At 35.9% G+C, this 24,516-nt stretch overlaps 1 protein-coding gene across 1 annotated transcript in view; it reads left to right on the plus strand.

Annotated features, from left to right (window-relative positions):
- The window catches only part of LOC108234660 (cadherin-12), a 130,568-nt gene that overhangs the window by 70,186 nt on the left and 35,866 nt on the right, over nucleotides 1–24,516 (plus strand). The window contains exons 3-6 of the mRNA XM_017414026.3: nucleotides 4,104–4,398; nucleotides 7,817–7,936; nucleotides 10,458–10,625; nucleotides 12,569–12,756. Coding sequence (XP_017269515.1) covers nucleotides 4,104–4,398; nucleotides 7,817–7,936; nucleotides 10,458–10,625; nucleotides 12,569–12,756 — 771 coding nt within the window. The remainder of the gene's footprint in view (nucleotides 1–4,103; nucleotides 4,399–7,816; nucleotides 7,937–10,457; nucleotides 10,626–12,568; nucleotides 12,757–24,516) is intronic.

A 24,516-nucleotide genomic window follows, 5' to 3' on the forward strand; every position in this document is an offset into this window, starting at 1 on the left:
TATATCAACTAGCATCTTTTTTGTAATGTAAAACTATGCTTTGTTTCAAAGCTCCTTAGTCAATCATCAAATGTCAAACAGTAGGAAAAATTGTTTTGGTTTCTCTTCCCCTGAGTTTTAAGGGACTTTGTGGTTCAATAGTATTTAATTGTATTATGTGTCCATGAAAGCAAGCAAAACAGAGAGGTTCAGAACTGGTAAATGTTGAAGTGAAAGTACTCCATATGTATTTAAGAATTACAATTCCTTTGTGGCCACTTCAGGCATTGTAAAAGTGGTTAGATTGAGGGCTGCCCAGTTGGCCTCACAGCAAAAAGATTTGAAAATTTTTTAGCTGTGGCTTTTCTGTAGTATGTTCTGCCCCTGTGTGTTTGTGCGAGTGGAAAACATGCATGCACCCATACAGAAAATGGGTGACTAAAAAAAAAAAAACAGTGATATAACACTAAATAAAAAAGCAGTATTCCCAGGACATTTATAATATTGGGTTGTGTCTCTAAAGTGATACTAAGCTGGTATCTTTAGCTAGCAAAAAACCCTCATGCTTTTGGGCGAGTGGATTTTCATCTCTGTTTATCATCAAAATCAACCATATGTTTTATTATATACTGCAACCATTTCCAAATTTAAAATAGCTGTTTGGCTATTTGTTGCACTGTAGTCAGATCATTGTCTTGTGTAAAATCATTTCAAAACATGGTAATTTAAGTTTGAGGCACATTTAAAAATATATGGATGAAATTAAATAAATCAAGTCTCACAAAAAAATAGAGTTTTGTACCTTAAGCCACTATTTTATTGTTCTCAGATTGGCATGGTGACCTTTTGGACTTTCTTAGTGTTGGTATAACGTTCTCTTTAAAGCTTTGGTCTGATTGATTAGTTTCACCTTTAGCAGATCTCATATTTCAGTGCCAGCTTCAGCTAAAAATTTAGAATTATAAACTCTAAATAACTATTAAAAGAAGATGAATTGTCATTTAATTATGTGTTTGTTTTTTCTTTTTTTATCAATTTCAGTGTTACTCTATACCACAATGATCCGACATGTTTTTTAAGTAATATGCTTATAAATCAAAATGCAGCAAAATTCAAGCCAGATTGGAATTATTCTTAGCTCAGTAAAACATTTATGTCAAAAAAAGTGGCTTCAGGACATTGTGAATGATGGGCAAACATTGTAACCAAAGTTTTGTAAGAAATTATTTTCATTTTAAAGGCCTGGAAATGTAATTTTTCAGTGCTTCATAAAATGAATAAATAAATAAGACAAGAAAATGTGGTACTACATTTGTTAGTTTTAAAATTGAGTGACAGAAACTCATTTATGTTTCTATCCAAACAATAGAATATCACTCACCTTATTTATACAGATAATCAAAATCAGAAATTTCCTTTCTTTGTCAAATCATTTTTGTCGTCTTGTTAGTCCTCTACTAAAAATAATTCTAATTAATTTGGATAGCAACAAGCAAAGCAGCATGAATGACAACAATATAATGTCAAGCAATGCTTCTTTGAACTTGGCAATTTGCTGTGAATCACCAATCACTCCTATTGTGTTTATGCCTGAGCCTGTGTGTCTATTCGAACAGCTGTAACCTACAGAGAATTTACAGCCGCATCTCATATTTCTTGTTGTCTCCATGACTGGCGCTGCCGTGGTAGTTACCAGTGGGAGAAAGGGAATGTATTTGCCCATTAAGTGATTTAGAAATAGAACGTTGATGTCAGGAAAATAATCTATTCACAGGAACCCATGAAAAGTACATGTTCGAAAGAGGTTTTGCCACTGATTTTGTTAAAAATCTCAAATATTTTGAATTTTCTTGAAATTAAGGCAACATCTATGATTTGTAATTTGTCATATGACTACAAAAAAAAGTCCATAACTATGTTTAAGTTGTGTTCACAAGTTAATTAAAGTCCAATACATACATGTTAGATTGTGAAAAAAAAAACATAAATATTAAAAGCATAGCATTCCTTATAGGAATGCATATTATCATACGTTTTTGAGTAAGATCATCTTATGTTGAGAAATGATGGAGTTGTAGCTGTTTTGGTCAAATCTTGAAAGTGACATTATGCACAATCTCATACAATTTAACAATATGGAATACTCACAGTAGGTGTCATGAGTTACTCCTAGCTACAACCACATCAAATTCTAGCACAATATCTGGAAAAGTAAGTCTTTGCCGTTTATGTGTTGGGTAATGTTGATTAGGTTGAACTGGATTGACACTGAAAGTTAATCAGTTGTAGATGCACACCCAGTGATTACTTTGTGAAAGTTTCATTAAAATCCGCCCAGTGGGTCATGAAATAGTTTGCTTAAAGACATACAGGATTGACTCCAACAGTTATTGCTAAGGTTTTAAGCAAAGATCACAGACAATGAGTAGCACTTGAAGTTGTCAATAACTCTCATCTATAACACCATCAAATTTTAACCCACTATGTGTAAAATTGACTGAATTACAGACATGTTTAAGTCAGTTGGTCCTCTTGAATAGGGTTAGCTCCAAACTAAATTATTTTACAGAGGTGAATCCAGTGATTAATTTCTTAAAATCCATCCATAAAATGAGATATTTTGCTAACAGAAATACAGACTTGGATCAAAATATTTGGCGGCAAATTTTTTAACAAAGATCTGGTACAATCTATTAGTGCTCAGAATATCTTTACGGGTTCAGTTTCAGCTACTATTGAATGTTAGATCAATATGTATAAAACTGACTGAGTTAGGGCTTTTTTCCAAGTCAGGTGGCTGTGGTAGCTATTTCAAATCATGTCGACACCAAAATTAATCACTTTTAGATGTACTTTAATTGATTATTTTGTGAAAGTGTTGTTAAAGTTCATCCAATGGTTTATAAGATATTTTGGTAGTACACAGAAACAAACACAAATATGTTTAAAAACACAACTGTCTATTTTTGCCTTTCAATAGCAAATAAAATTATATATTAAAATAGTTGTTTAAAAAGTTGTTTTGATGTCTTTTAGCTATTAAGAATGGACGCAAAATATTACCATAGTGTTGACTTAGACATGTTATTCATGTTATTGAAAGTGTCCAAGAGTGAGGTGTGGAATTCTATGCACTTCAGAGAGAAAAATAAATAAATAAACCATTTTGCCATTAGACAACACGACCTAGTCTCCTGGGAATTGGGGGTATACTCCTGCTTCAGTGCTTGAAGTATTGCTTGTTGTCTCCTGGAATAAAACTGCTGTTCAGCAGTGCAAGTGGAAATCGCATGCCATTGGCCAAAAGGAAAAAAAAAAAAAAAAGAAATCTATAACCCACTATGGTTGATGATCACATTACATTAGAGCCTGTAAATATTTAAAAAGACTTTGAACATTATAGCTGTTTACTGCAATGAAGTAAACACAACTATGTCAACACGGTTTCTACCACCAGCCCAGAATTTGTTTGTCCTGTTGTGAAAAAACTGAGATGCCACGGTCCTGGATTTATAAAAACAGCAACGTTTTCTGGCAGGAGATGTGTTATTTTGCAACTGTGCTGAAAGTCCTCTGGTCACAGTCTTTTTACTGCCAGAAAAATGTATTAGAAATACTTCTTGTGATGTACAGGTAGTTACTTTTTTGTTGTTATTTTACTATTTATACTATATATATATATATATATATATATATATATATATATATATATATATATATATGAGTCTGGTATTCACCTTTTTTTAAGTTCGATTCATTGTTTCTGTCTCATCAAAGGTTTATTTCTTTCTGTTTTAACTTCTGCCTAAATGGCAATGGGTTTATGATGTTGAAGGGTTGTCGCTGCAGCGTAATTGTAATAAGGGGATGCATTATTTATGAAAGATTTAGCCTCATTAATCTGTGAAATGTTCTGAAAGCATGATCATTCTATTTTTCTCCTAACTTGGTGTTTTGCAGATCCTTGCAGAGAGATGAATTTGCTCTTTGATGTGCAGTCAGTTTTCTTGACTGTCATTGTGAAATAGTTCTCCTTGACAGCTTTCCCCCAGTGTTTTCATTGAACCATTATCTGTGCCAATGTTTGCACTCAACCTGTCTTTTTTTCCTCTTTTGTCTTGCAGCTCCACACTGACCTCGATAAGGGGGACAGTTCGGTGAAGTACACCCTCTCAGGGGATGGTGCTGGCTCCATTTTCACAATTGACCAAACTACCGGGGACATCCATGCCTTAAGGAGTCTTGACAGAGAGGAAAAGCCTTACTACACCCTGCGCGCCCAGGCTGTTGACATCGACACCAATATCCCACTGGAGCCTGAATCAGAATTTGTTATCAAGGTCCAAGATATCAATGACAATGAGCCAAAGTTCCTGGAGGGACCATATACAGCCAGTGTTCCTGAGATGTCACCAGTTGGTAAGTGGCCATTCAAAGTTCTGAGAAGTCTGTTCTTTCCAGTAAAAACTTTTTTTTCTCACTTTGAACAAGGGAGCATAACAAGTTCAGTTCCAGGTGTAGCATGGGCACAACCAGAGGGGTAACACTGCTCTCCCTAACAGATTTTGACATTTCAGAGAACAGTTTTATTCTTGGTGTGCCCTAAGTACACTTCACTGCTTTGTCTTTACACACTCCCCCCCAGGGAGGACAGATCAAGGTAATTCGCTGGGAGAATGGTTTCTCTTGATGTGAATCACAATGAAGCCCTCAAAACTTCAAATTCAGCAGTCTCAAGAGGATGGCTAGAAAGCAGGAAAAAAAAAAAGCACAGTGTAGCCTCAGTGAGCACCCTATATCAAAAGGAGCACTGTAGTGTTTACTGTATGGGAGAGGCTTTCATCAAAAAAGTTGTCTGTTGTGGTTATGGACCAGAGCATAAAGTTCAAACACCACACAAAACTACACAATTAACTAACCAACAGATGTAGTTTGGACAAGCATGTATCATTTTATTACAATTCTATTTACAAAACCATTTAAAAAATGTTAATATTATCTAATGTAATGCACATATTGCGTTTTTACCTGCTGCAGGTAATTACCTTTTATTCCATGGGCATTAATGTCTAGTCTGATCACATCACTGTCATTTTCTCAAGAAACTTGATATGTTGATTTATAAAAATTTTGTCATATTTTCTAATTTTACATTTATTTTTTAAACTCCTAAATAGACGACTCCCCAGGTGCTCATGACCTTCTGGTTCTAGTGACCAGGCATAGAAACTGCAGCGGGTTCAACGACCACAGCAGCACCATATAAACATGTAACTTTTTTTCAATCGACATCTGTAAATATTTAACATTTCCTGGAGATCAGCCTTGTGTCGACATGGCCTAAATGTTTTCCCAGTGTTTTCTCCCACAACCCAAAAATATGGGTGTTAGGTTAATTAGAGATTCTAAATTGACCCCAAGTGGGAGTGTTTGTGTGCATGGTTGTTAGTCTCTAGCTGGCCCTGTGATGAACTGGTGACCTGTCCATGGTGGATCCTGCCTCTCCCCCATTGACTGCTAGTGATTAGCAGCATATTTCTATGACCCTGAACAGATTCAAAAAGGTATAGAACATAATTGGATGGATTTTGTTTTCCTAAAGCAGTGGAAGAAATGTGAGAAATTACAGTATTCCTCAATTGAATATATGTTTAATTTTGGATCAGGTATTGAACAAAGCATTGTTTTTGGGTTTAATAATAAAACAATTAGCAATGATGCAGAGCTTCATATTTCATAAATGAGTCAAATAGCAGCAATTCTCCCAGTGTCTTGAAGTGACTTTTAAAATCAGGATTTCAAGAGAGTTTATTTGACTGATGTTTTATAGTTTTTTTCAAGACATGTAACAGTTTTCAAATGTTTAGCACTGTTTATTATGATTTGTCAAACATAACACATTTATTTTAGTTACAGATTAATTTGAATTAAAGAAATTTAGTGTTACATATCACAGAAAGAGAAGTCTTCAAAGAGAGTTTTTTTTGTTGTTGTTTTTTTACCCATTCTGACCACAAGTTATGAATTCTGGTGCTAAGGTGCCATAAAACATGAACAAAACATTAGGTAAAATATGTGTGAAAGTTTACTTGACTGCGAAAGCCATAGTAACAGTATACTTTCTAAGGTATTGCAAACAAATTAGTTTCAAAGTAAATGAGAGCTTTAGTGATGTCAAAGCAATAAAGATAGTCAATGAGTTCATCAATGTCTACAGACCTCCAGTTGTTGTTGTCTTGTTTGGAAAAAAAGTCAAGAAAAAAAAGCTTAATAAATACTAAATAAAAACATTTAATTATTGTTAGTAAATTGGTAAAATACAACAAATACTTGGCCAAGTAGCAAATCACTCCTTAATCCCATGTCAAATAGGCATACACACAACAGTATTTCAAGGGATTGTAATGACTGCAAAATTAACTGTATGAGGCTTAATTAATTTGCTGGTTCCACTGCCTGTAGACAAACTTACATTTTGATGTGCCTAAGATGTTTTTTAAACATCAAACTTGTGCATTTTATTTTCCTAATCCAATCAGTTTTAAGATTGCATTAATTCTTATCTGTCCTGCCTTGTATGTAAATCCATGTTGATATATATATAGTACACTGCCTTAATTCTTTCCTTCTGCATCAATTTGGTGAAAACTGTCATATCTGATGCAGTTAGATATTTTTTTAACCAGCTAAGGACTTTGAAGCCATTTCTTTCAATCATGGTCTCACTCAGGCATTTGACTCTTCACAATCCTGCAAATAGAATTCATTTGACTTGTTTATAGCCTCACATTTATGTAAAAAGCTGTTACCTTTGCTGCCTGGAAATGTGTAGGAGTCAGAGGCGCTTGAAGGCTTTCAAACTTTCAATATATATGAGCTGTAATCTCTCTTTTGCTCCCCTCTTTGCCTGAACGAAAAATGTGTTATCTCATCTATTGTATATACATGTTTAGCACAATGCAATCCTTCTCAGGCAATCAGGCATGTTTGACAGAGATGAGAGACGCTAATCTCTCTCCACCTAATGTTTTAATTCCATTGTTAACACCCGCTCAGACTGAAAAGCCTATTTATTAAACAGCAACTTCTTTACAGGCCTCTAGGAGCTTACCAGGATGGAAAATGTCCAGGTTAAGTGCCATCCCTCTGGTCAGCATCTCTTGAACATTAAAAAGGCTTCCCACACATCCTGCAATTATTTTTTTTTTCAGTATGTTTTTAAACTGATGATGTCTCTTTTTTTTGTTTTTGTAGAGGTTATTCTGAGCAATCTGCTTGTATTGTGGGGTTATAAAACTAGAAACATTTGGTTCAGTCTGTAAATTTAAAAAAACAAAATAACAAAATAAAGACTGACTTTGTGAAAGAAGTTTTTTTTTTGCCAGATAGTAAAAAGAGATGAGCCAAACCTCCTACTTGTAATTATTCTGTCGCTGTTAGGAGTTTGGAAGACTGCCATCATAACACAGTTCCTGTCTAGGCTCTTTGTTTTCTTAATGGTAGCATCGTTTAATGAATGGCTGCACAAGAGCTTTTGCATCATTTTTTAATTGCTGCTTTGTAATGGTGTACAGTAAATATACAAAATCCAAACATGAATATCCAATTGTCCTGCAATACACTATTTTTCCCCCTACATGCACATCTCCTCATTGCACTCTATCAGACTCCTTCACTTTTCAGCATTAGCAGCAGGTTTCTCACCGGTGATTCACCACTCATTAGTGTCAGGTGAGATCATTTGGAAAGCTGATGAACTTCAAAGAGTGTGGATTTCAGTCTCGTGAGGAAGCCGATTAACTCAAAGTCAATATGTTTTTCACACTCTTTTCTGCAGGGACCTATGTGACGCAAGTAACAGCCACAGATGCGGATGACCCAACCTATGGAAACAGTGCTAGAGTAGTATACAGCATCCTCCACGGTCAACCGTACTTCTCTGTTGACCCTAAAACAGGTAAGCTGCTTAGCTTTTCATTAGAGCTCTTATTTCATGATACATTTTAATGATAAAATTCTGTAGGTAATGTGAAAACACATACCTTTATTTTATCTGTTTAAAGGCAACTTTGTAAAGAGAATAGGTAAACTAATTTTCAAAGAATTAGGTATGGAGTTTGTTTGGAGTTCAAAAATTTTATTCTCGTTAAAGAGAGCACTATGTTTGGTTAAACCAAAACTCAGTAACTTCTAAAAGAAGCTGTGCATGGCCTGATATTTTATAAACATGCAATCTCTTGCCATTCCTCTCCCTGCAGTGCTTTAGCTTTATATCTTTAGCCATGCTTCCAATCTGTCCTGCATAATATTGTCAGTTTATGAGAACAATCAAGCACAAATGACAAAAAAAGCTTTGTTCATTCAAGTTACCACATTCTTTTTTAAGACCACAGATAGGACTTTGGTCAGTGGAAAGGCAATTACTTCATAATTTGGTTCTTAACCCTCCCATAGCCTTGGGTCAAATTTACCCGAAGTTACAAGGGCTTTCCAACCTCTCTCTATGTCTCTCTCTTTTGAGGGCTTCAGGAGGGTTAAGAATTGAATCTCATGTTCTTCTATGAATTTGTCAGGCAGTCCAAGTGTTATTCCTACTACCTGAACTTTTTTTTTTTGAGAAAATTACTTAAAGGACAAGATCCCAACAATCCAGTATGCACTTTTGTCACTGCTAATCAAATCTGTTGTTCTATGAGTTGTTAGGGTATATGAGCACAACTCCTACGGCTGTGGTGGCTCAGTGGTCAGTGCCACTGTCTCGTAATCCAGAGGTTGCAGGTTATTAAGGGCATCCAACATAAAACAATTGCCAAATATCTTGTGTGTGTTTGCTCTCTGTGGTGACCCCTGCATAGGGGAGCAGCCGAAAGAAAAAAAAAACAACTACAACAACATGTGCACTAGTCCTACCAGTCATATTTAATGTTTTCTTGGTGATTTACAGACAGGGATATGTAAAAAAAAAAAACAAAAACTTACATGACCTTATTATCTCTGAAGATTACAGTGAAAAACACTGTTAATCAAAGTCTACATACTGTATATCAAAGGAATAAAAAAATAAATAAAACTGTAAGGTTTGATTCACAAGGCTCCATTAAAACACATTTTCTAACAGGACAGATGTTCTCATAAGGCCTCAGAATTTTACATTGGGAAAAATAAAATGACATGTTAGTTTTATTAAGAACTGGTCTTAAATGAATCATTCCTAATAAAACATCAAAACAAAACAAAGCAAAACAAACAAACAAACAAAAACTCCAATGTGAAAAGTAACATATTGTAAAATATTCAGAGTGTTTGTAGTAGAAAAAGCAAGATGATGAAATTGCAAAGCATGTTTATTTTAAGTACAGCTGAAGTAGTGAACTCTATATTTTCTAACACATTAAAATGAACTTACTGAATCTTTGATGCTGAGTGGCCAGTTGTGTGCAGCTGTGGGCTAAATCTAAAAAGAAAACACAATTACACTGGTTTCTAAATCATTTACACCTTTGGTTAGTTTCCACCTTTTTGCAGAAGGATGGTGTCAAAAGCAGGTTACAAAAAAGGTGGAGGTAAGACAGTATAAAAGATGACTGCTCTAAATTTGAAATAACTTTATACTGCCAGTGTTTGCTAGTACCGTGTTGCTGTTGCTTACAATCTGGGACAATTCAATGCATATGAAAATAGCTTCATACATATCACACAGCCAGATACGGTGAAATCTGTTGCTGATCATGCTGCTCATCCCAGAGCTTTGCAGAGCACCTACTGTGATTGTATTTCAAACTGATGCTGGAGAAGAAGAAAAAAATCAAACTGTTAAAGCAAATGTTTGCCCTGCTGGGTCTGCTGCTATCTCCAAACGGGCACAAAAAAGGAGAGCAAACAACATGAGGTAAAAGGTGAACAAGGGAAGGGGACAACAACAACAACATGCATAAATCAGCATACATGCTGCAGCATGGCATTCCTCTCTCTGACAGATTTCAGAAATAATCACTATTTGATTTTGGTTTTACATAGTGATTTGTGGATCAAATAGAATGTTTGCATCATAATTAATGGGATAATGGATGGAGAAAGTTTGGACCAGCCTGTGCTGCATGCTTCTCTTTAACCTGCCAGCCTCCCACTGACCTAGCTATTAATCTGTGGTACAAGCGCTCTCTGATCTCAGGGTCTCTGATCCTCAAGTGAATCATTATATGGCTTCACCAGTGCTCCCTGTTGAATGTCAAGTGTTTCCAGTTTGTGGGTTGACCCCTATTTCAGCCTTAGTCAGATGGACTTCTGCAGGAGTGTAGAAAGTGGAAATATACTGAGCATTTTGAAGTAAACTGCGCATCGTATTTCTGGATACCTTTTTACCACTCTTTTCCTTTGTCTTTTTTATATCACTATTCCTTTCCCTATCTCTTCTTCTGTTCCCCCTGTTTCTCACTTCTCTTTTACCTGTTACTCTCATAAATCTTGCTGTACACCAGGGGTTATAAAAACAGCTTTGTCCAATATGGACAGAGAGGTGAAGGAACAGTACCAGGTATTAATCCAGGCCAAGGACATGGGGGGGCAGCTGGGAGGACTGGCTGGGACCACCATCGTCAACATCACCCTCAGCGACGTCAACGACAACCCACCAAGATTTTCTAAAAGTGAGTGGACTTAACACTTCTCCATATGACTGTGTAATACACAAAGCTTTATTTCTTTATTATTTCTTTGTTTAAAATAGGGATGCTGATGAACATGTGCAGGTTCACACATGCTTTAATAATGATATAAACTGTGCAATTACAAAAAGGCAGGGGGTATTCATCATCACTTCTCTTTGTAATTGCTTTTCATTATTTGTCATTATGCGCTGTCGTAAGCAATGGCCTGTTTATTTAGTGTGATTGCATCTGCAGCTACAACTCCTGGCAAATAAACCAGGTTAGATGTTATTTTGCTCATGGGCATCCTGTCTATATTTAGATCAGATTTGAGCATGTTGGTGTAGCGTCAGGGATTCAGTCGGTGTATTTAAACTGCATATTTTGGTCCCATAAGCTGCTAAACCAGATTAGTTCAATTGTACCATTTACCAAGTTATGTAAAAAGCCTAACAAAATATATATGTATATTTAAAAATAACTCATAGTGCTGAAAACGTATTGATCTGTTAAAGCTCCTTTACATATTATAAGAATATATAAACTATGTACAAAGTGTATTCTAGGTTAAAGCAGCAGGTACAAAAACTGGATATCAAAAATACTCTTCTGTACTTCTTTGGCTTCTTTGTGTATTTCGTGGAGACACTGAGGTCTCCTCTGAATGTAAATACAGGAAGTCAGACGGTCCTCTGGCAGCGAGGAAAATATGATATTTCCATAATGCTGTCACAGCACAGAGGTTTGGCCAAGTATGGCGACTCTGCCCTGTCCCATCCTCTCTTTATCTCCCTCTCCTCACCCTCTGCAAAGGGCATTACATCAAAAATGTGCTTTGTTTGTATAAAAAAAAGAAACTTGGATAATTCGGTTTACTTTGTTGATATATGTTTCTTAATATACAAAAGATCCTCGATCCTCTACTTGGAAAAAAAAAAGAAAAACAAAACAAACAAAGTTGTATTTGCCTCTCACAGTTGTAAAAATCTTCTAAAATCTACCTTAGATTCTATACAGAGTAGCAGCTACACATTGTGTGGATATATAAACTGTTCAATCGCACGTGTCTTGCATGATGCATTTATTTTTCACATTAAGTTCACATCCTAGTTCATTTAGTCAAATCATAGACATAAAGTTTTAAAGGGAAAAAAAGGTTGTTTTTTTAAAGTGCCATCAGCTGTTTAGTCATTTCTTAATAGAAGTATATTAGGAATTAATTAAAGTAATAAAAAAATGAAAACTAGAAAGATAAAAAACACTGAAGTTGTTCAGTGCTCAGGCATGCATTCAAAGGCTGTGATTTGAATAAGTAATGGAATTTCAAGTATCCATTCAGCATATAGTCTCAAACTGATGTTCAGTAGCTGTTTCAAATAGCACTATGTCCAACATAAATGGCCAAAGTGAACTGATAAACTTGCAAATATATTATCAGATACATGTTTCCACACTATTTGTTAAATTACTCACACCGACTTTATGGTGTCACCAGATGTAGGCTCCATGTCTGAAACTGAACCATGAAGTTGTCATTTCTCTGGCACAAGTAGAAACTAATCTTGAACCTGATCTTCGAAAGTGAAGTGAAGCATAGACAAGATGAATTTCCTTCCACTCCAGGTGTAAGTGATAATTACTCAGTCTGCTGTTTGCTTGTTCCCTTACTTTTCCCCCCCATAAAACCCATTGCTACGACTTCTGAATGATACTGGTAGTGTCACAGCCCTTAAAATCTTCTTAAATCTTCCTTATTAAGAATCTGAGTGACCTTGATGTCCAAACATTACACTTTCAGAATAGCAGCTGCTTTTCATATGGATGGATATTGTGAAACACTGTTTGGCAATTAAAGAATTAATTAAAATGCAAAACTTGTGTTTCTATTTGACATCAAGCGATAATAACAGATGAACTGGACTCTATTTCAATTTCTTCGACAGGTTTCTTTCACCTACGAGTTCCTGAATCTTCTGCAGTGGGTTCTGCTGTCGGCAGAATAAAAGCCCATGACTTGGACATTGGGAGAAATGCTGAAGTAGAGTACACCATTGTTCCAGGGGATGGAGGTGCCATGTTTGATATTACCACTAATGAACACAACCAGGAGGGAATCATCATTCTCAAAAGGGTATGCGAACTTATTAAGAAAGACTAATTCACACTAGAAATTTGGTTGATTATCATGCAAAATAGTGGCTAATTAAATTGCTGGGTTTTATTTCTTAAGGTAGTATTTTACTAGGCTGTGATTGTGACTACTGGAGACAAGTTGGTGACTCAAAACTATGGGGAAATTGTGAGAAAATGGACAGATTTGTTATTTTTGCAGTTTCCCTAAATATTGAGTTTGTGACTAACCAACCTGCAAGCCATGTGGCCGCCTTGTGAGAAGCCAGTGTTTGAAAATTGCAGCCTGTTTTTTAGTTTACAAAACTGCATTCTTGGCCATGCACCATTATTTTGTTGCCCACCTGGGTGTACTTTGTACAAGTTTTGGCAGTTCCCACATATTTAAAATGTAATCTTCTGAAGTACATTTTTGAAATGAAGATTGGCAGATTTGGCTCAGTTTTAACAATTATTATTTACCATATGTGGGTTTTTAGACCTGGATAGCTTTTATGTCAGAGGACAGCTCCCATGCAGATATGAAATTATAACTCATGCACTTTAGAGACAGGTCAGAGACACGAAACCACCTCAGAGTCACGTCAGAGACACAAAACCACCTCAGAGTGACCTCAGAGACACAAAACCACTTTAGAGACAGGTCAGAAGTGCCTGCAACAAAAGTTTGAGACAGATTTAAGACAGGTTCAAGATGACTATGATGACTTTGACTATTTTGAGGAAAAAAAAAAACGTTACACAAATCTTTTTAAGCATATTTAAAACTCAAGCAACAGGATTGTATGCTTTCACAATGCACATGAAGAAATTGAGAACCACTGCAAACATTAAGGTACATTCTGGCGACATTCAGGATACTGCCTTGTGAATGCCATTTGCCAGCTAGTTGCGGTTCAGCGAGACACTACTTTTACTTTAAGATAATATGACACCATATTTAGATACAATAATATATTGGAGATATATGGATGCCGTTAGAGAGGACATGGAGGTAGTTAGAGGGAGGACAGAGAATGCAGAAGACAAAGTTAGATGACAGAGTTAGGAGGATGACTTGCTGTGGCGACTCCTGAAAAGGGATTAGCTGAAAGAAAAAGAAGAATATATTGCTATAGACTTGATAACCAGTTCATTTCAATTGAGTTTACATTATAACTCCATTAAGAGTTATATAGTACCAGTTCACAACAAAAATAATTTAATAACATAAAAAATAATAATCTAATAGCATTCAGTTCAATCCATTTTATTCAAATACAATTCAGTTTCAGTTCAATACAATGCATACCAGTGATGGAAAAATCACATAAAATAGTATTCATTGAAGTTTTACTCAGACAGAAAAGCATTTTATAGCCAACAATGGATCCACTTTTGACCTTAATCCCATGTTAACATTTTGGGATAAAAGTAGCTAAATGGGTTTTCAGGTTAGGAAGGGGGATTCAGCTGACTTCAGATTTGAAACTTAAAAAAAGAGCACATGACTTCAAACTACATCCAGGGCCTGAAGCATTGTAAATGTTTTGAGTAATTTTTTAGAACTTTTTGGAAAAAGAAACACAGAGTCATTATTTAGGAAAACGCCACACTTCTAAAGCGCTGCCATTGGTTGAACGCCGCATTTGAACTCCAGCATTTCTTTCATGTTTGAGAGGCTGTCTAAATCCTGTCCAAAACTTTGTGCTTCAACGGATCAGCAGAGAAACAGAAGCACAGTGTAAGCATCAGCTTGCTGCGCTTTTGAGACTTTAAAAATAGAAAAAGTTATCACACCTGACAGTGAACGTGAGAGGTGGGATGCCAGCAGATATATAAACATCTCTCAACTATGCATGTTTAAAAATAAACAGCAGTCCTCAGCCCCTTGGAGGAGGGATACCAAAATGATGTGGGGGTGTTGCAGTTCCCCCAGCACTCTCACTTCTTGCTGTTCTACCATTTGGTTTGTTATATTTACAACTAGATTCTTCCAAGTGCTACTATTTTAGTGGTGCGACTGACTTTCTTAGGCACTTCTGAAGTCTACAGTGGTGCTTCAGTAACAGTGATCATTTACTTCGAGGAAATAATTAAATTCTGCAAAATATAAACATTTAAAGACATTTGACATTTTTACTTTGACATTTATTGAGCAGGTTGTACCATATTTTGGTGGTCTCCAGCAGGAGGCAGATATGAGGGCAGAACCTGTCATCTTTCCATTATGTAAGGTTGCTCTCAGTTTGAGTCCTTGCTGTCCATGTCATAAAGCTCAGCTCAGAGCACTGACATAAGTCTTTCTGAGCGCCTGTGCTATCTAAAGCATTCACTTAGCATGTCAGGGCTCATTTACTTTGCCATATGTTCTTACGGATTAATACATCTACTGCACCGTGACCCACAGCAAAAGGTCTTCCCAAAGTATCTCATTTAATATCAACTACTTTGGCCACATAAAGCATTTTTAGGGCTATCATATCACTCCACAAAATGGCAAGTGGCACAAAAGACTGCTCTATATTAGAGAAAAAATTATTACTCCGTGGATAACCCCTTTGAGATCAATCATCTCATTTTCAACAGACTTGCAACTGTCAGAGGTGAAGGAAAAGACATTGTAGCCTCAGACTAAAATTAGAGAGAGAAATATATAGTGGTTTATCCAATGATGGGAGAACAATCTATTAAAATGCTGATATGAAATTTATTATTATTTCTACCAATTTGTAAGACAGAACAATAAAAAAGAAGGAAACATAGGTCATTTATATTAGGACCATCATAATTCTGTATCCCAAGGACATTGACAGTGTTATTTTTTTCTCTGTGCTTCCTTTTTTATTAATTATTTTTATATATTTATTGTTACATCTCATTTGTCCAAGGAGAAAATAAAAAGTAAAAAGAGAAACATTTATTTAAAAAAGTAAAACAAACAAACAAACAAAATAAATATTTAATGTGACAAATTACCAAAGAAGGCCAAGGTAATCACGATAAAAATATATCTTTTAAAAACTGTAGATATGATTTTGGAAAAAGAGTGAACTAAGAAGCAGGCAACTAAACAGGCAAGAATGCTGTGTTCCTCTTACTGTTGAGCAGAAGTTGTAAATTGAATCTTGAAATAACATCACACCAAACTTAACTGAGTTGTAGATGTAAGTCCGAAAAACAGTAGGATTTGTTCATTGATGTCTTCAGTAACCAGATTATTTTTAGCAATACTATTATTAATACAAAACAATAACAGGCATTTTATCTGCACTCTATGCATGTAAGCATTGTATCAGTGTGTTCACAAAGTGGTTGGACCGTATTATTTTGTGTGACTGATTAACTGAGATATAAACTAACAAAAGTCAAAGTAAAACACTGATTACTGGTACTATCACAACTTTTCATGTACATGGCAACCATATTGCTTTTTGAGATCAGGGTTGTTCAGGAATCTGACTTTCCAAGCTATAATTTGTACTTCAGAGGGTATTCCAGTTTTTTTTGTTTGTTTTTTTTTAAGATTTGGGACTCAAAAATTTGACTTCTGAGTACAAATGGAAAACACTAGAAGAGCTGTACATACATTTACATGTAGTTGGCAGCTACAAGTGTTTCCATTCGGACAAAGAACTCTGTTCTAAACAATTACGTTACTAAACGTAATAACTCTAAGTAATAGAGTCAGAACTTCACAATTAATTCATAGCAAAACCAGTCAGTAAACTCCTCTATCCATCTTTATTGTCAGCTTCCATAATGTGGTCAGAAGTTTCTTGCACATAAAAGTCTCCTCCATTAAAAGTATCTTTTCATTTGTGTACACCACCCCGCTCTGTTGTGACCTTCTCCTTAGGGTATGCATAGTTAAAAACTCGAAGATCCATCATGTCCAAACACACTAATAGAATTAATGTTCTCTTTTACCACGGGCATAGCTGTAGAAAGCACAAGCATAATATTAGTTCACTTTAGACACTGAAAGCATTCAGCTTGATGACAGTGGGTGGGTAATGTGCATTTATGAGTGCTGCGTGGACAGAGAATAAAAGAGGCTCAGTATAGTCTCATTAAGGTTTCAGGGGCTAACTCTTAAAAAGGTACACCTACTCTTACAATTATGGGAAGCATAAACAAAAAGGGCATTGGCAGAATTATAAATAATAAAATGACCCTGTGACTAATTCCCTGCTTTCATTTGACCATGATAATCATAGTCAGAATTAAAATTCTCATTAGTGAGGAATCTAAACTCCCTCATCTTGGTTTGATTATCTTTGTAATTCACTATTCAATGGTCTCAAATAATTCTGACAAGTCAGGTTGAAATAGAAATGTGAGGTAATTTGTATGTAACAGTTTACAAACTGTTACCTTTCACTTACAGTTGGGAACTCAGTGGAATATCATATATTTTCATGTTTCCACACTTTTGCCAGCTTTCAGTCAACATCATTGCAACAACTGGCAAATGTTTGGCTTCATGTGCCGGAATGTGTCATGCAGCAGTGAAGAGGCATGTAAAATAAATGTGTTAAAGCAAGTGTTACCAGTACAAGAAACTTCACAGAAGTGCACAGATAAAATGCCTTATTCCCTGTAACACACAAGAAAACATGCCCCAATATTAGCTCTTAACCTTCTGTTGTGTTGCTTACAGTCTGACTTGCAAACACAAGATGCTGCGCATTGATACCTTTCTGCTCTGTTCTGCATTTCCCTTCGGCAGAATGCAGTGGACCCCTGTGGTGACTTTAAATGCCATTTGTTGTCAGTGGTATTGAGATTCAAGAGAAAAAAAAGAGCAGCCAAGGAATGCCACGTTTGCATAATACAAAAGCCCCAAACAATCACTGTGATGTGGAAAAGGAGAAAAATGTAAATGTCAGTCAGCAAAGACTTTTGTAAGCAATGATTTTGTATATGAATAAGATGAGTTTCTCTCTTCTTTGTGCAATTAATCTTTTTCTTATATGCTCAAAATACGATTTATATTTTGGACACATGTTAGTGTTAAGGCCTTGTCTTTTAAAAACAATATTTTTAAAAGTATCTTCGTGAAACACGGCACGAATACCGGAAATGTTTTCATCCACGTGAAAACTTAGAATACAACCCAAAAATGCTGTAGTAAATATACCAGGCCTGTATGAGGTGCTGTGAAACTGCCATGAAAATACACCAGAAACAGGAAACAAGGCATTGAGCGTGAGCATCACACATTACACGTTTGTTACAAACATAGATTGTATATATACAAACCATAGGCTGTATAAATACGAATTGTAAGCACAACAAGAAAAGAAAGACAAGGATGGTGATTAAAGAGCAAAAACCAAATCCTTGCAGCAAAGTGAAACTTCTACTTTGAGTCACATTAAATTGCAAGTCCACAAAAGTGAATGGCAGTATTGACTGAAATTCATGTCAGTCAAAATACAAAGACAATGTATTATGCAACAGTATATTATATCATAATTTTCAAAAGGTTGTATTTTGCCTGTCCACTCAGAAATGCAAGAGTGGTTTTTCAAAATGTTCTCTCTCTGAAATCCATTTTCAAAAAAATATCAATTTGGTGCTTCCATTAGTATTCAAAGTTGATATGATAAGAAATATTTGCATATTCACTAAATGTTGTTCTCATGGGAACTGGGCCGTAGAGGTGTACAGTAGGTCATTAATTTCAAAACACCTATAACCAAAAAAATGTAGCACCATCTGTGAAAGAGCTTTGTTTTTTTTTACATCGACAACAACAATATATTGTTAAGAACATAAAATAAATCACATCTTATAGTTAGATTTTTTGAAAGTATCAAAAAAAATTTTTTTTATCTTCAGTCTCCAAACTTTTCTAATAAACGAGTCTTCGTCTTCATATTTTCATGCAATTCTCCACTTGAAGATCAAAAATGTGGGTTTCTCATTAAAATCTGCCTTCTTTCCCAACAAAATACTTTAAAGCAGTTCTGACGAATCTGCTTTTGTCTGTTGTTTTAATCAGGTATAAAGCATGTAGCTATTTCAGCTGATTGCAGAAGTAACAGACAAAAGTAAAGCCACTGCTGTCTGTTTTTGTGCCTTTCGGGGGGAGTTTCTGATGTAAGTGTCTAAAATGTTCTTTTGTGGGTATGCAAATTCACATTTGTTTTTCTGATGTATCAAACTGAGGGATTCGTTAACGGGTACATTTTTAGTACATGCCCTAACACGAGAGCGCACAAAGGTGCGTGATCCTTTGATCCACGAAAAAAAAAAAAAAAGAAAAATGCAGCTGAGTGAGTAATTGATTCGCAGCTTAGTGTAAGAGATGCCTCAGAACATGTGCAAAAGCTCGCAAGTACACTGAAACTGTGAGGTGTTTGTGGTCATAATAATACATCATTGTATCATGACCTTCTCACTGACAGTAATTAAATAACAGAAAAAAACGGTGTCTAGTTTGGATGTAAATGAAGACGTTTATTTGTTTACATCATGTATACCCCTGACAGATGGTGCTGAAGCAGGTTTTCTCCTTTTGTTTTATTGCCTATGTTTGATATGCTTCCCTTAAAAACAATGTGGCTTTGTGTTATATTCCCTACCCTGCTGTCGTAGGCTTCTGCACAAAGCCATTGTTGATGGGGGGGATTCTGAGCCCCTTTAATTGATCAAATCCCCCACAGTGTAATGCACCAAACATGTGCCATGTGGGACTGTGATATTAGTAGGACATGGACACAGTGAGGGACAATAAGCCAATCTTTGGAAAGGTGTGAAAACTAACTAGCTAAAGTCGAAGTCTCTGTGAGCTGCTTCCTGTGTTCCCAGAATACTGACCTGCCCACATACTTGTCTTATTTCAGAGTGGCAGAATATCCCCAGAGACAGGTGTGCAAATGTGTGCAGACAATCCGTCTTTTGACTTCCCTCGCTCGAACACACATTGAGAGGGGGGAAAAATAAATAAATAAAAAAATCACAGCAGGAAAGAGACGAAAGGCACATTGTGCACAGAGCAGAGTTTTGGCAGACCCCAAATTAGAGACTCAGGAAGGTTGGTTATGATAAGAGGATCAGGCTGAGTAATGGGTTCAAAGGATGATCATCTGTTCCCCAGTCTGCCGATACACAGAGAGGGGAAAAAAAAACAAAACACGGAGGCATTGAGGGGGTTTGCACATCCCATCTGCAAAACACAAGATTATCGGAGACAATAGGTAAATCCAGAAGCAAATTCCTGGGGAAATGTGCAGACAAATGTGAGCACACGGAGCAACATACTGAACATGAAAAAGCATGTTCCAAGGACACAGCTGCATTAAACCACTACTTCACATATATGGAGAGAAGCACTCCCACACAGTGAGCGGTACAAATGGATAACCTTGGGTTGCTAGAGGTGAAATAGTTTTGACTCAGATGAAATGTTTGTCCATGCGCATGTCTTCGTCTTTTTTTTTTTTTTTTGGGGTGGGGGGAGATGAGAGATATGCGTAATTAAAATGTAGTGCTCTAAGCCCTAACAGAACAGTGTTGTTTAATGACAGCTTGTGTGGCATAACATTTGTTGGCTCGTCCACAGGGATTCCATTTTAATACAGCACTACTGCTTTGGTGATTTTGAGTTTTTTTTTTTTGTTTTGTTTTTGTTTGTTTGTTTTCCCCCAAGGTTTGTTAGACTCTTTATGGAGCAGGTTTGTTGACTGCAGGTTTGACAAAGTTCATACTCAGTTGCTGCTAAGCACCAAACTTAAACCTTGCAACAGATCTCTGCTGTCATGAAGGCTTGAACAACTGAATAAAAGGCATATTGTATAGAAATTGGTTCTCGCTGGCTATTGATATACTACTGGTCTCCCATTAAATGGAAAGGGTTGATATGGTAATTTGAGCTATTATTTGGGACAGAGAAGTGAATATTAGAACGTAAATGTTGCCTGTCAACAATTGGGTTCTGATTTTTTTTTTTTTTTTTTTTTCATTGTTTCTTTTACCTGCTTTGTGTGCAGGGTTGCAGAGAGCTAGTACCTATTTCCAGTGGTTATTAAGTGTAAGGTGGGTTATGACCAGAACAGATCACCTGTCCATCACGGGGCCACATTAGGACAAATAAGACCTACAACCATTCACATTTGCAGTAATTTTATATTAATCTATTACACCTATGTTTAGTTTGTGGGAGGAAACGCACACATGCTAGGGGGGAACATACAGACTCCACACAGTAAGGTCACAGCCAAGTGTTGAACCTGCAACCTTGTTGCTGAAACAAAACAGCTCTAACAAAAGTTCTGTCATGCTGCCTGTTGCTTCTCTTGTAGTGACGTAAATTATTGATTGATTGAAAGCCAAACGTGGGCAGAGAAAGGCCAATCATGCTCAATAAAATGAAATTATTTGTAAATCCTAAAAGGCTTTGATTTTTATATTATTTTAATAATTTGACAACATTATGGCTAGGTTTATAATTGTTTCTTCTCTCCCAGTGGGCCATCTACTTTAGTTTGCAGTATAACTCTATTTCATAATGGCTGCCTACTTCCACAGAGTGTGCAAGATTGATCTTGATTTCCACAAAAAAAAAAAAAAAAAAAAAAAAACCTTAGTTGTATCTCAGTGTTTGTAAAGAAACCAGAGAACCAGAGTAGCCACCATGTTTTTGCTTTCTACCATTTTCAAATTTTTAAAATTTCCTTTGATGTCAGTGGTATTGCTAATTTTAGTATCTTATGGTCTATTTTTTGCATGTGCTATTTAATGCGCATAGTTTTTGTTCCAAGCTGGTCATATATTTTAGTATTTTTAAATACACTCTTAGCATGGTTTCATTTTCACATGTAAGGGAAAAATTTGATTTTTTATTTTTTTATTTTATTTATTTATTTATTTATTTATTTTTTATTTAAATTGTCATTAGGCATTTAGATTTGATGAATATCTTGATGTATTTGAATAACGGTACAGAGAATAGGAGTTACAAGGACTGAAAAAACAAGATGAGGAGACAAGAGAAAAATGAAATATCCATTGCCCATCCTGTATGAGTCTTCATGTATATAAGATAAGCCCTTGCATGGCACGTGCCACCAACAGATTGAGGAAGCTACCGAAAAAGTCCTACCAGTAGCAAAAGAGGGCCAAACTGAAGGACAGCACAGAGGCGCTATTGATGGCAGCAGAAGAGCAATAGAGGCCGAGGTCTACCACACCAGATCTAAGATGCAGGCTGTGCAAAGATGTCCCTGAGATAGTTTAACACATAATAAAGGGATGTAGGTTGCAGGCAGGCAAAGCTTACATGAAACACCATAACCAAGTGGGTGGAAAGGTGTACAATAAAATCTGTTGACTGGTGGTTTTGCAGTCAAAATGGGAGTCTCCACTAATGGTGGTGGTGAAACAGACTACAGAAGGAAGCAGTGGTGATAGATGTATTCCAAGCAACTGTAACATCAGGAAGAAGGAGCACAAGAAGCTTGAGAAATACTAAGGGCTATATGAAGAAATAGAGAAGTTCCCCAAACTGAAAGAGTGGCTCCAACAGATCCCAAGAACAAGCTCAGATATCACTGTCCAGAAGAGTACAGTCTAATGAACACACACACACACACACATATGTATATCTATATATACATATATGTATATGTATACACAAACAACTCAACCAAAGCTTTGTGAAGTGTGGTACAACATTTTCTTGCCAAAGCTTGGAAAATCACACAAACCAGTGCTGAAAACTACAACTTTACAAAAAAATTGTAATCTTCCCAAGGCCGTTCCTTACACTCTCACTTTTCTAATTTACACTTTTTGCGACACCTCACCTCCCACAAGATCAGAGAGTGGGACATTTCCTTCCATACAATGTCAGTAGAACAGTAGAGATCTGCCAGTGTTTTCAATCAAGACTAACCTAACAGAAACAAGTGGGGGTTTTTTTATTGTTTTTTTTTTGTTTATGTTTTTTTTTTCTTCTGTTGGTACAATTAGTACTTGTTTGAGAAAATGTTTTGTGAATATGCAAATTTTAAAAATGACCTATTAAAGAGTAAGTACAGATTTGCATGAGGTACTTGTAAGTAGTCAGTATGTTGCCAGCAGTAGGCAGCAGTCAGAGTAATATCAGTTTGGTGGCTGGTTTTGCAGACCCTCATCACTTCATCACACTCTTGAGTCCCAAAGCTGACTTACCCTTGCACGTGTGAGCTGCTATGGCACTGTTACTACAGTGCATGGTGACGTAGAGAGTCCGCGACAGACGGACTTCAACCTCCACATGCCACCCTGGGTTTTTAGAAATCACAGTTAGATTGCAAGAAGGTATCTTAGGTCTGACTTAAAGTGTTTTGTAAAAGAGGCTACTGACTACTCAAATGTACTGCATACAATCCAGATAAAAAGCAATCTAAGCTATCCTTTTAAAGTAGTATGATGAGACCAAAATCAGTAAAATCTAAATAAATCAATTAATTAAAAAAAAAAAATACAAAGGAGTGACAGAGAAAGCAGAATTATGAACTGCTGGCTTCAGTCCAGAACTGCGACATAAACTAATGTTAATTATGTAATAACTGATTGTCGTTTTTGTTTGTTTATATGTTTTGATGATCAAAATGTAAATTTTCAATTTCTATTGAGTAAAAAAATAAGTAAATAAATAAATGTAAAAGGGAAAAAAAGTTATTTCCCTGGCGTGTACAATCCCATGATGATGCACCATGACACATTTATAGGATGCATAAATAACAGAACTATGCTTGTCAGGAATCTTCTGACTGTTCACTATAAATAGATTGTATGGTTATAAAAGGAACAGTGAAGTTGTGAAGAGGGGACTAGATTCTGTTTTGAGCCTGCACCATGGACAGGTTAAGAAAACAATTTGTGTGAAGGGTTTAGACCTACTGTGACTGACTGCTTACAAATTTGTTAAGTAAATACTTTACATACAGTATACAAGTAAGACTTTGATTAAACTATAGGAAATTCCTTCCTAATTTTTAATTGATCAAAAAACAATAAAAAGAAGACAAATTTATCATTCAGCTTAAATAAATTTGGTTGATAAGCATTTTGATGCAAGAATGAGCTGGGACTACATACTGAAAAATAGTCATAGTCCTATGTGTGTGTGTGTACACTGTATATAGTATTCACCCATTGGGATGTGGGTGAATACTATTATTCATATTATAGATCAAGCATGGTCAATATAAATTGTCCTTTTTGACAAAAGGAAAAAAAAAAGAAAAAACAAACCAAAAAAAAAAAAAACACTCTTCAGTGCCAAAGTAAAATCTTATTTCTATAGAGTAATACCAAATATATAAAAATATGTAATGCAAAATAAGAGCTTGCATAAAAAAATCACCCCTTGAAAGTGATTGTCCTAATTCAACTTTAAGAAAAGATTATTGAAAAGTACAAGTCAGGGGATGAATACAAAAGGATGTCCAAAGCCCCTAATGTCCTCAGGAGTTCTGGTAAATCCACCATTAAGAAATGAAAGGATTAAAGGACATGTGTAAATCTACCAAGAACAGACTGTCTTTACAAACTGAGTGACCGTGCAAGAAGGAGGATAGTGAGAGAGACCACCAAGACACCCCTGTGACCACTCTGAAGCAATTAGAAGCTTCAGCAGGTGAGATGAGAGAGACTACAGGTGCTGGTCATACAATTAGAATATCATGAAAAAGTAGATTGATTTCAGTAATTCCATTTAAAAAGTGAAACTTGTATATTATATTCATACATTACATACAAACTCATATATTTCAAATGTTAATTT

Source organism: Kryptolebias marmoratus, linkage group LG21 (genome assembly GCF_001649575.2).
Source record: "Kryptolebias marmoratus isolate JLee-2015 linkage group LG21, ASM164957v2, whole genome shotgun sequence".
NCBI classification, from domain to species: Eukaryota; Metazoa; Chordata; class Actinopteri; order Cyprinodontiformes; family Rivulidae; genus Kryptolebias; species Kryptolebias marmoratus.